Genomic DNA, 12852 nt, shown 5'->3' with positions numbered 1-12852 from the left:
AATTCGCCTTTGTGTTGATGTCTTTTCTCTTTTGTAATGTGTACAGTGCATGCATTTTACTTAGTAGCAGATTAGATCAAAAGTTTTAAATATGTGACCTTCACTCACAGTAAAACAAGGAGGACTTCATTAAAAAAAAAATCAAGAACCATAGAAGTTAAAGGGTTCCCACTGGTCCATTGGTTTTATTTTGCCGGCCTCTCCCACATTGCTTTACAAGTGCTGCAATTATACATATGGGCAGCACTGAGACTGATCTTGGCACCTGTATGCTAATGATTGTTGTGGCAATGGTTCAGTCACACTACTCCAAAGTATTACTGCACATTACCCAACACTTTGCTGTTTATTCTTTTCCCCCTCTTCCCTGTTTTCTCTCATCTCCACAGCATCCAAGTGACAATTGTTCAACAGTGCTGACCTTATTTCCAGTATATGAGATATCAGTGAGCATGCATGTTAGCTTTTAGGCTTTAGAACAAAGTAAATAAAGCACAATAACAATTTCTTGAATGTAAAATATTTAGTGCAGAAAAATATTAAAAAATGTGATTTTAGGGCTATTGTATTTATTTCAAGGTGACTCTATTTCTGTTATTGATCAGGTGATTAATGTAGTAGGTAGCATCAGAACCGTACCTTTAACAGCTTCCAACACCAACAAGCAAGTTCTCTTTCAACAGAAAGCCATGTTCAGTACTGGGACACCAGTCGCTGCTGCTACAGTGGCACCTATACTTTCAACAAACTCAATCCCTTCTACCACAGGTCAGGGTAAGTATCTGGTTTCTGAAAAATACTTAATTTCATTTTGGACTCTTAAGATAGAAAGCTGTTGACCGCACTTAAAATGAAAACTCCCTTGTGCAGCAGTATAATGTACTCGAAAGACTGTCATTTTGTCTGGAAAAGCATTTCCTTTAAAACATTAAAAACTGTAGTAATCGGTTATTGCCATTAAAGTTAAACTCAACATAATCAGCAAAATGGTTGAAACATTACATTAAGAAAACGGTGAATGCAAAGGAATCCAATTTCTATATTTTTTAGAAGTCAACTTTTGTAATGGGAAAAGTTTAATTGATTTCTCATTTTATATCATGTTTCTGCCTCTCATAATGAACATATCCGAGTTGCTTTTGCAGATGACTATGATTGGTCAGTTGCCCCTTTTTCTTATATTTTTACTCAAAATTCATTTTTTTTCTGTACAGGTGCTGTTTCCCATGCTCAAGTAACAAGCAGTACAATTGTGAACATGACAATGGCTTCCCATACACCTCATGCTCCTGTAGTCACTACGTCGACTATTCCTGTTGGTGAGTGAAACCCACTGCCCTGGCTTCAAACTCGCATGTCACAAGAAGACATGACCACTTATTGAAAGGTATCTACGGTCTAACCGAAGTCCAGCTAGAGTTTTCAGATATCAACGCATTCACTTGGGAACTTCAGTCTTGACTGGGTTCCTGACTGCTTTGAGAGCACTCTGGAGAAAGTGAAATGTTCTGATACGCATTCTCAAAATCCTTTTGCTATTCAGTGAAAATTAGTGAAGTTTCCCTGGATTCGTGATCATACTGGGCAAGTTCCAAATGCATAGGAAAGAAAATGATCCCACCAATCTGTGAGGAAATATGTTGAGTAAGAAATCGGAGGGCTAGCTACAAGATTGTTTGAGTAGTGTAATGGCAATTTCAAACTTTCCCAATATCCAACTTTCCGTTGCCATTACTCCACAGGTAGGTGGGAGTGATCGTACGCAGACAAGCAAAAACGGATCTTTCAGTCGTTAATTTCTAGTTCTTTATTGAAGTAGTTGTACAGACAAAGTGAACATACCATATTCTTATACAAATTGTAGCTTTCCGTTCTTACTATCTGCATACGATCACTCCCACCTACCCGTGGAGTAATGGCAATGGAAAGTTGAATATTGGAAAAGATTGAAATTGCCATTACATCATAGTAAGAACTGTTTTCTCTCCAAATCCCATGGCTGGTCTGACCTAGCCACTCCCTGCGACTACGCTATATGTAACGTTCATCTACTTATCAAAAGCCCACCCCCATGCGTACAAAATAATTCTGCAAGAAATATCTAGACAAAACAATAAAATATGCCAACAGTAACTAGCCTAAGCATGAATGGCTCCTACAAGTAGGAACAAACAAGAGATCGATATCTCTTGTTCTAAACCAACAATTGTTTTTAATGGGCATCTTGGAATAATTTTCATCAGTAGTTCTTTTATGGATTGGCTAATTTTGGCAGAAAAGCAAATAAACAAAATGCTAGAAATCTGAAGTAAATCAAGGTGTAGAAATACTCAGTGTGAAATTTCAACATAATTCTTTGCAGTTGCGATCTTGGATTACCCAGCTGAAATTCCTGGGTGTAAAACAAATGGCTAATAGTTGGAAATGCATTTTTCTATTACTAATGCATACTCTTGTATTGTGTTACAGCAAAAGTTGTCCCTCAACCAATAACTCACACTTCTCCGCGGATCCAACCAGATTACACAACAGAAAGGGGGAACCTGATTTCTATACCTGGTCACAGGGCGTCACCTAACCCTGTTACGATGGAGACACGAACTGAGAATAGGTATGGCTGCCTCCAGTGTTTGAGTGAATGTTGGAAGCACAAATGAACATTTGATGGATGCATATCCAACCTTTACTGATTTTTCATTCTACCAATATTTTCACTGCATCTCCGTGCTCTCTCTCCACATGTGCACTTCTATAATAAAGGCACTAATAAAGCCATAATTGTTGGGTGAGGCATATTCGCGTAGCTCCACTTTGTAGTATTAAAGGTGAAAATAGATTATAGTTTACACCTCTAATATACATCCATTGACCTGTTGATAAATACACGTGTAAATATCAGAGTTGATCGAGACTATGATGCACCTTGCAGATACTTCCTACCAGACTAGATAACGGTACCATGATTTTTACATTAAAGTTACCTATTCATGTTAATAAATCTTACTAAAGCAGACGTTGTTCTGAAACCTGAACACAGGTGATCATGCATTATGGGCAGGGAGAGAGTTGCGTTCCTAGAAAAGCATACTGGAATAACAGTTTGTGTCCTAATTTCACTTAGTCAGCCCAACTCGCCCACACCGGCCAACAATGTCCCAGCTACCCTAGTCCCACTTGCCTGCACTTGGTCCATAACCCTCCAAACCTGTCCTATCCATGTACCTGTCTAACTGTTTCTTAACCAATGGGATAGTCCCAGCCTCCACTACCTCCTCTGGCAGCTTGTTCCATACAACGATATATCAAGAAATGAGAGTTGGGAAAAAGTAACTTATGTATTTACATTTTTGTGCATAAATTCCGTGAGAGCTAATTTTTTTTTCTATCCCCAATTTTTGAATTTCTGTTAACTGAACAGCCATAATCTAAGTCTGCATGTATAGATATAGATGTTTGTTCAAGGATATGGGTAAAATCTTTAGTTGTAAAATCTATGTGGGATTTATCTTAACTAAGATTTCTTAATTGTTACAATTCCTTTTGCTCTCCATCCAGGCAAGTCCCTGTGCAGTTTCAATACTACCTGCCAGCTTATCCACCATCAGCTGCCATCCCTGGCTACCCAACACTGGCACATACTTTTACCCCAATAACCAGCACAGTCTCCACTATACGGCAATACCCAGGTACGAATATACTGAATTATTTAACATGCTGTTATGGCAGCACCAGCCAGGATAAACTGAGCAACTGGGAGGGCTCCCATTTGACTAACTAGCCTTTATGTAACATGTTTTAAGTAGCTTCCTCACAATTAAAGGGATGTGGTGACAGAAGAAATTCCAAAGGAAATGAAGAGCTGTGGTTGTACAGAGATCAGATAAGGGGTTTATTCTCATAGGAGGCTGTGGAATGACCCTATGGAGATTCATAAAATTTTGACGGGCATAGATAAGATAGTCAGAATCTTTTTTTTCCCCACGTCAGGGGAGTCTAGACCTGGAGAGAGGACAGATTTAAAGTAAGAAGAGATAAGTTTGACGGTAGTCAACATATGGAACGAGTTGCCATAGGAGATGGAAGTAGATAAAATTACAAAGATTTAAAGGACAGATAATTGGATAGAAAAGGAACAAAGGGATGGGGGCCTGATGCAGGCTATTAGGATTAGCATAGGTAGGATCGCGGTCAGCATCAACAAGGTGAGTCAAAGAGGATTGTTGCTGAGATTAATATTTCTGATTCTATTATGGATGAGGAAGAGAAATGTGATGATCATTTGGTTAAAACGAGATGAAGTCTTTTGCATTATAGAAACAAATAACATTAATTGGAGGGAATGTGTATCTCAAGCTGTGAAGACCAATAACTATCGATTCTCCTTTGATTTGTGATGTGGTTATTGTTGGCATAACCACCATTTATTGCCTTTGAGAAAGTGGTGGCAGCTACTGGAGCCACTGTTATCCGTTGCTCAAACTCAGGAGGAAAGGTGAGGATTTAGGTCTAGCGGCGATGAAAGGCTTGTGATATACTCTGAAGTTAAGATGATGTGTGACTTGGAGGAGAAACTGCAGGTAGTGATGTTCCTATGCTGAGGGGAGGGAGGGTTGGTGTGGTTAAGTTAGCAGAACTGTAATTTAGAGCTCTGGTTGAAAATTTGGTTACTAGAGCTGAAATATGGCAGCTACAGATTTGAATTCAGTATATTTAATTTAGAGATACAGCACGGAAACAGGCCCTTCGGCCCACCGGGTCCGCGCCGTCCAGCGATCCCCGCACATTAACACCCATGAGGGACAATTTTTACATTTACCTAGCCAATTAACTTACAAACCTGTACATCTTTGTAATGTGGGAGGAAACCGAAGATCTCGAGAAAACCCACGCAGGTCAAGGAGGGGAACGTACAAACACCGTACAGACATTTATTTGGAAATAAATGGACAGATTTTGTAATGATGACCATTAAACTACCAGTTTACTCCTGTTTGCTAGATTGCAAATTGGGGGGGGGGGGGGAGACAATTCAGTTCAGTACGTTCAGCAAGTAACTGCAGTGCATTTTGCAGATAGTGTAACACTGCAGCCACTGTACAGAGTGATGGAGGGAATGGTTTGTTTAAGTTGCTTAATGGAATGCTGATAGGCTGCTTTGACCTGAATGGTGGCAAACCTTGTTGGAGATGGAGTCATCCAGGGCATTGGAGACTATCCCATCACATGTGTAGGAAAGAACTGCAGATGCTGGTTTAAATCTAAGGTAGACACAAAATGCTGCAGCAACTCAGTGGGTCAGGCAGCATCTCTGGAGATGCTTCTCTCCCCGATGCTTCTCTCCCCATTCCTTCTCTCCAGAGATGCTACCTGACCTGCTGAGATACTCCAGCATTTTGTGTCTATCCCATCACATTCCAGACTTGTGCCTTCTAGATGAATGAATGGCTTCAGGGTATCGGGAGGTGAATCACTTGCCACATGATTCCAAGCTACTGACCTGGTCATGTAACCACTGCTTTTTTGTGTCCGGTCCAGTTAAGTTTCTGCTTGGCCTCCAACTGTAATGGCAGTGGAGTTGGCGGTTTTAGTGTTATTTAATGTGAAGCTTTAGGTGGTGAGAATGAATGAATAACTTTATTGACCAAGTATGTACACATACAAGGAATTTGCCTTGGTGCTCCGCTCGCAAGTAAGAACACGACATACAGTAATAAACCATTAAGAATAAAGCATAAAACATTAAATCATTAAGAATAAAACATTATAGTTTAAACATGTGAATGAAATAAAATACCAGAGCAAAAGGAGGCTACAGTTGGAGATGGTCAATCTTCTGACAATAAACTTGTGTCAGAACACTAGAGGATTGATAATTTTGGTTAGTAAGGAAGAAGTGACACTCTGTATAATTACAGCTATTTTGTAGTTGCAGGCCAGCAAACCTAGCCTCAGAAGGGCAATGTTAATGAGATTAGTATGTTTATTTTACAGTTTACGGGAATGAACAACAACAACAGCAAGCACAGAATTTGTTGACTATCTCAATTGTCCTTTAAGTTGTTGGTGTGCCAGCTTCTTTGTGGTAGATGTTCTACTATGTACTATGTGCAAACAGTGATGCCATATAGGAGAAAATAAAGATGGTGGCATTCACATGTTTTCCTCCCTTAGTTTACGAGATGAAGAAGTTATAGGCTTGGGAGATACTATCCATGAAGCCTTATTGAGGTGCTGCGCTCCCTCTGAGACATGTGCCTGGTAGATGGTGGAATGGCTTTGTGACTTGCGAGGTGTCATCTGCCACGGGACACCCAGGTGCATAACTAAACTCAGAGCGCAGGAAGAATCCAGTAGACCCTGGTACAGGATCTCAAACTGACGTGTCAGCTTGCACCTTTTGTGCAAGTAGAATTGCAACCATCACTAAAGTTCCCATTTTTATATGATTCAAAAGGTAATTATTGGGGCAATGCATAGTTGGCATTAGAACATTGTCCTGTCCTGCTCTCTGTCAACTGTTGTAATATATCAAGAACATTCAACCTCTCTGCCTCTGGAATTCAGTTTTTTTCCCTCCATGCTTGGACCAGGGCTGTAATGAGGTTTGGATTAATAAACTTGAAAAAAATTGTTATCTGAACGGGACAGCTGGAGAATTTAAATTCCATTAATTAAATAGAGACAAGAGGTTGCAGGTACTGGAATCTGGAACAATCTGCTGGAGGAACTCTGCAGCAACTGTGGTAGGAGAGGAACGGTGTCTGGGGCAGAGTTAGAAAATGTCCACAACCCAGATCCTCTGCATCTAACATAGGTGTCACATGTTCCATTCCAAACCATGCTGTCCACCCCAATTCAAAAGAGGATAAAATGACCATCCAACAGCTTGAAAACCAGATCTTTGGAGCAGACCAAATCGTAGCTCAAACATGGGACAGTATTGTGTTTCAGCAATGTTTAGTGATACTTGAGGTGATCATCTTTGACGTGTACAAGATGTTGAGGGTAGATATTAAGAAGCTGCTTCATCTTACAGGAGAGTCTAGAACTAGGGTCTAGGATAAGGAGGTGGCCATTTAAAACTGAAAAGCTATTTCTTCGTACAAAGTGTTGTAAATCCTTTGAATTCTGAACTTCAGGCCTGTGGATGTTGAGTATATTCGGGAAGAGATTTTTGGACAGGTGGAATTGGGAAATGTGGAGATCTTGCAAAGAACCTGATCTTATTGGGCAGAGGAGCAAGCCTGAGGGCTTTGTAGTCTACTTCTATTGTTAATGTTTAAAATTGACAGTTTAACTTAATGTCTAAACAACAGAGTGAATGTTTCCCTTTGCCAATAGGTCAATAACAGGGAGGAAGACAATTTAAAATAATTGGTAAAAGATCATGGTGGTTGACATGACTGCTATCCCGAGGCCTGGGTATTGGTCTGAAAACAAGAGTTTGAATAATACCACCAGAGCATCTGGGGAATTTAAATTTGTGTAATTAAATGAATCTGGAATTCAAGCAGCCAATTATTTTTTGAAAAAAACAATGTTTCTATAATGTACATTAGGGAACAAAATTGCCAGATGGGAAGCGATTTTATTCACTTGGTGTGTGGTGAGATGCTGGAACTGTCTGTTAGAAAGGCAGAGATCCACATTGCATGTTATGCAACTTAAATTAGTTCTAACATAAAGCTAGAGTCCAAGGGCTAGACTATGCATTTGTTTGTTATTTTTTACTTGACTCGTGTATGTGTTCATTAGCTAATTTTGACCTTGGACTAAGTTGGATATTCCTTTTACGACCAAATTAGCTCTTTGTCCTATAAAGTCTATAATTCTATAACTGATTCGTATAAAAAAGGAAATTGCATTGCATTTAATTAATATCCACTCTCCGTCTCAGTTTCAGCGCAAGCACCGAGCTCTGTTTCTGCAGCAGCGATTGCGGCTCAGGCTGGTGTGGGTGTAGCGTCTACTGTCCATCTCAACCCCATGCAGCTGATGACTGTGGACGCCACGCATACACGTCACATTCAGGGGCTCCAGCCGGCGTCCATCACTGCCCAGGGGCTACAGCCAACTTCATTTGGCCCCCAAGGAATTCAGCCATCTCCACTTGGAGCTCAGGGAATTCAGTCATCCGCTCTTGGGACCCAGGCTCTGCAGCCTGCATCACTCGGCCCCCAACAGACGTCGGACAACAAACCACCAGGTAAAAGGGAAAGTACACTTTAAAAACCTGCAGGGGTAGTTAATTAATTGGCTTGGCCATATCTCCTCATAGCCATGCACTTATTAGCACTATCTATCTAGCATTATCTGCCTAGCATTATCGTTATCTATCATTTTGACGCATGTCCAGGTCAATATCATAAAACACCAGAGATCCCAGCACAGATCCACACGTCGCAGACCCCAGAATAACATCCTTCCACCACAACCCTCTGCCTTCTTTGAGGAAGCCAGTTCTGAATCCAAACAACCAAATCGCTGTATATCTCATGCATCTTAACCTTCTGGATCAGCCTGCCAATGAGGGCTTCATCAAATGCCTTATTCAAAAACAGTTTCCACTGCCATACCCTCAACGATCACCTTCGCCACCTCTGCAAAAAAACCTCAAATCAAGTTTGGAAGACATGAACTCCTGTGGATGAAGCCTTGCTGACTGTCCCCAATTACCCCATTCTCTTCCATATGTAAGTAAATCCTATCTGATTAAAATCCTCTCCAATAGCTTACCAGCCACTGATGTGAGTTTCACTGACCTTTAATTTCCTGGAGCATCTCTATTTCCCTTCTTAAACAGCTTCACCCCTTGCCTGTGGCTAGAGAAGATGCAAAGATCCTTGTTAAAGCCCCTGCAATCTCCTCTCTTGCTCCTCTCAATAACACGGGATGGATTTCATCATGTCCTCTGGTTTTATCCACATTAATACTCTTCAAGAGCCATAACACTATTTTCTTGAACTCAAATTGTCCAGGCATATTTGTATTCCCTACACTGGTCTTCATGTCCTCCATAAAGGGGCAGGCTTTATGGGAGGCCTTAAATGCCTGAACATGGAGTCTAAACAATTAAGAACACTTGTAAGTGGTTGGTTGAAAGGAATTGGGTGGATGATCAAGCTGCAATTGGAGGAGGATTATGGCACCAGAGGTGATTCGAATTAAGGAGTGAGACCACAGTGAGATTTGTAAATACATGTGATGATTTTAAATGAGTGGCACTGATGTACTGGAAGTTGAATGTTCCATTCAGCCATCATCTCTGTGGAACCAATGTAAGATGTGGAGCAGCATAGTTTTGGATGACTACACATTTACAGAAACCAGAAAATTGGAGGTTAACAAGGTGAACGTTAAAGAATGGGAATGTGAAGTAACTAAAGTGTGTAAGAAGGAACTGCAGATGCTGGTTTAAACAGAAGATAGATACAAAAAGCTGGAGTAACTCAGCGGGACAGGCAGCATTGTTGGAGAGAAGGAATGGGTGACGTTTCGGGTCGAGACCCTTCTTCAGATCGATTATTCGGAGTTAACAGCTTTTGTGTCTATCTTGAAGTAACTAAAACATGGATGACTTGTCACGTGTGTTGGCAGTGGGGGGGCATGATACTCTGGAGGTGAAGTTGATGGGCTGGTGGGTGCAGTATGGAAGCTTGGAGCTCCGTTCAGATCAAGGATACCAGTAATTTGGCCTTGCGTAGGATAGGAAATTGTATCATTTGCCAGTTGGTGGTAGTTGTGGTGGGTTATGAAGATAATTAAGCCTTTGTCTTCCCAATGTTTAATTGAAGAGATTTTTTTGCTCATTTGCATCTGCATATTGAACTTGATGTCTGGCACAGGATGGATCAGAGGTGGCAGTGAGGTGGAGCACTTCATTGTCGGTGTACGTGCAGGACATGATATTAATCAGTACTGTCAGAGAAAAGTGAATTCAAATTCTACCCAGAGCCTGAGCATAAGTTCTCTTCTACATTTGATTTCAGTGGTAAGGAAGTGCTACACTAAGGTCCCATTTCATAGACAAAAAACTGAACAAGACCCAACTGTTCTCTAATGCAATGATGTGGTACAGAAAAGTACAGGACATTATCTGTAGTAATTTAGCTAATATTTGTTTCTATCTATTCGACATTGTGATATTGTCTACATTAGTAACCAGAATATAACGAGCTTCATTGTCTACACATTGTTTTAGGGCACTGAATAATTAAAAAGAAATGCAAGTGTACTTTGGTCCCTTGGGAAGAGTGGAAAGTGGATCCTGATCACCTTGATCACGTACACTAATCACTAGTTCCATGCATCGCACATGATATAAGCATCCTGATCAATTTATGAAGGGGTCAGCAATGGCTCTTTCTGTAAAAAAGCATTGTTATTTGTGGGAGATTTTAATTAATTTCTAGTGGGACATGGGTAACCTTCGGTGCTGAAATGACGAGAATTCCAGGAGCTTAACATTGCAGTTGGGTCCAGAACAATTGGTGTTACACTTTGAAATTTGCTTGATGCCAGCTGATTACTTTTAGTTGAATGGTCGTGTCCATTCTGTCTGTATCATGAATGTGTCTTACATGTGCGTCCATGTTATTCAGCAGTGGTGTTGACGGATGGAGCAACCATTATAGCCAATCCCATCAGCACGTTCAGCGCGACACCTGCTGTCACAACCGTGATTCAAACCCACACTCCAAGCAGCAGTACTACTGCTCCAACACAAGGATCTTCGCCACGGCCCAGTATTCTGCGGAAGAAGCCAGCCTCCGATGGGTGAGAGCATTTAACTGTTGCTTTACTTTTCCCCAGTCAAGCTGACCAAATTGTGATGAGATAAATGTAACCACCTTTCAATTGCATGGCATGTGTGGCAAAACCTGTCAATTCATGTTAATTAAATCATCTTGCATTCATCACATGTATTTTTGTAAAAGGAGAAATTGTAAGGAAGTAGACTGGATAGATTTATTCTAACTTAAACAGGATTCCAGTTGGCTTCTTTTGTGGTGTCGTAGAGCAGAGACACAGACCATCAACCCACAGTGTCTCATGTCAACTATCAAGCTGTCCTTGCACTAATCCCTTTTTTAAATTTACACCCAATCCCCTTACCAACACGGTAGTAGTAGCATTTGTAGTGGTCAGTTAACCTACCAACCTAGTGTTCCTTGGGATGAGGAAGGAAACTGGAGTACCCAGAAGAAACCCATGTGGTCATAGGGAGAATGTGCAAGCTGCACACAGACAGCACTAGAGGTCAGGATAAACCTTGGGTGTCTAGCAATGAAGCAGCTCTCTTTTAAACTAAGTCACTGTGCTACTCTCTTGAGTTTGCTAATGTTCAAAATGAACAGGCATTTCCAAAGCACATCTGATATCACTTGACAGCAGTGAATGTTATACCCGTAGCTAATAAATATGCTTTTTGTTAGCCAAAGCAGACAGCTTTTATTAGTCTTGTTCGAAGTGGTTGATATTATTTGGCATAGAAATGGACATGTATCTACTTAATGGATACCATATGCAAAATAAAATTAGAAAAAACACATTTGTAGAAAAACAGTTAGAGGCAGGCAGCATTTGGGCAGAAACAGTTAATGTTTCTGGTCTAAGAAACAGTTCTGACTGTTTCTAGCATTTTCAGCTTATATTTCAGGTTTCAATAATTGTAAAGATTTTTTTAAATGATCATTGTATGTTGAAGTCAGAAAATGGATGAACTTATTGTCCATCTGAACTTGTTGCCTAGAACCATTCAGATGTTTATTCAACTGACTCCAACTTGTAGTATCACTAAGTTGCAATTATACCTACTCCAGGTTATTGTCTGAAATAAAAATGTGATGTGATGCTGTTCACCAGCCTAGTTGAAATTGTCATGTTCATTGTTTGCAGCATGGCTGTTCGGAAGAGTCTCATCCCGCCACATCCAACGGAGGCTACGAGCCCGCGATTAGACGGCACAGTGCGTAATGCATCAGGATCCCCACGGCCAGTTGGGTGAGAATTGGAATTTTGCGATTGCTCCTATTTATTCAGTTCTTATATTTGTACTGCAGCAAGAGAAGGGTGATGTGCTCTGAGATCTAAGAAAATCCCCCCCCCACCCCCACAGCCAATCACCTGGTAATACTATCCTGAGGGCCCAGGTGTACCCATCAAGTAGTTGAGACCAAGAATTTTCTAGATTTGATCCCTGCTCTTCAAGTGAAGGCTAGTAAATTTCCTAGAGACGCCTATCAAGGGGAGCTGTTATTAGCATTAGTGTATTTGGGTTCAGTACTTTCAGGAGATTATATGAGCCATTGAAGAGCAGACAGAATTTCTGAAGAAGGGTCTTGACCCAAAACGTCACCCATTCCTTCTCTCCGGAGATGCTGCCTGTCCCTCTGAGTTACTCCAGCTTTTTGTGTCTGCATTCAGAATTTTCTGCTGATTTGTGGCAGTATTACCGTGCAAGCCACAGTGAAGGTCACCACTTTGCTTGTTTAGGGTCTTTAATGTGAAAGGTAGCAGCTTAATTATTGCTTCCTTAATGGAATACACCCCTTTCCCCCCCCCCCTCCGAGGTGTGTCAAGCTATGTTAATTTGATACATGTTTGTCAAATATTTTAATCTTTTTAAAGGTGACTTTGCGCTCCTGCTAAGGTAGATGAGAGCTGTTACACAGTCTCAAAATGTGATTAAAAAATACTTGAATGAATTAACTTTTTGAAGTGTATCCACCATTAAAATGTAGGAACCGTCTCAGACCATTTGCACAGTAGTTTGATGAGTGACTAGTTGATCTGTTTTGTGTTGGTTGGTGTGTGAACAGTGTTGGGGTTCTTTTGCATTCACTCAAAGGA

General features: G+C 40.8%; 1 protein-coding gene across 9 annotated transcripts in view; it reads left to right on the top strand.

Annotated features, from left to right (window-relative positions):
- sap130 (Sin3A associated protein 130) overlaps positions 1-12852 on the top strand; it is a 46778-nt gene that overhangs the window by 13788 nt on the left and 20138 nt on the right. For 5 of the 9 annotated variants that reach the window (XM_033031597.1, XM_033031590.1, XM_033031598.1 and 2 more), the window contains 7 exons: positions 606-774; positions 1215-1319; positions 2470-2611; positions 3556-3686; positions 7898-8206; positions 10602-10776; positions 11899-12003. In XM_033031597.1, the coding sequence (XP_032887488.1) occupies positions 606-774; positions 1215-1319; positions 2470-2611; positions 3556-3686; positions 7898-8206; positions 10602-10776; positions 11899-12003 (1136 nt within the window). The remainder of the gene's footprint in view (positions 1-605; positions 775-1214; positions 1320-2469; positions 2612-3555; positions 3687-7897; positions 8207-10601; positions 10777-11898; positions 12004-12852) is intronic. The other 4 variants (XM_033031596.1, XM_033031599.1, XM_033031595.1 and 1 more) reach the window with 2 other exon arrangements.

Source organism: Amblyraja radiata, chromosome 13 (assembly GCF_010909765.2).
Source record: "Amblyraja radiata isolate CabotCenter1 chromosome 13, sAmbRad1.1.pri, whole genome shotgun sequence".
Classification (NCBI taxonomy): domain Eukaryota; kingdom Metazoa; phylum Chordata; class Chondrichthyes; order Rajiformes; family Rajidae; genus Amblyraja; species Amblyraja radiata.
This window is presented reverse-complemented; position numbering and strand designations above follow the sequence as displayed.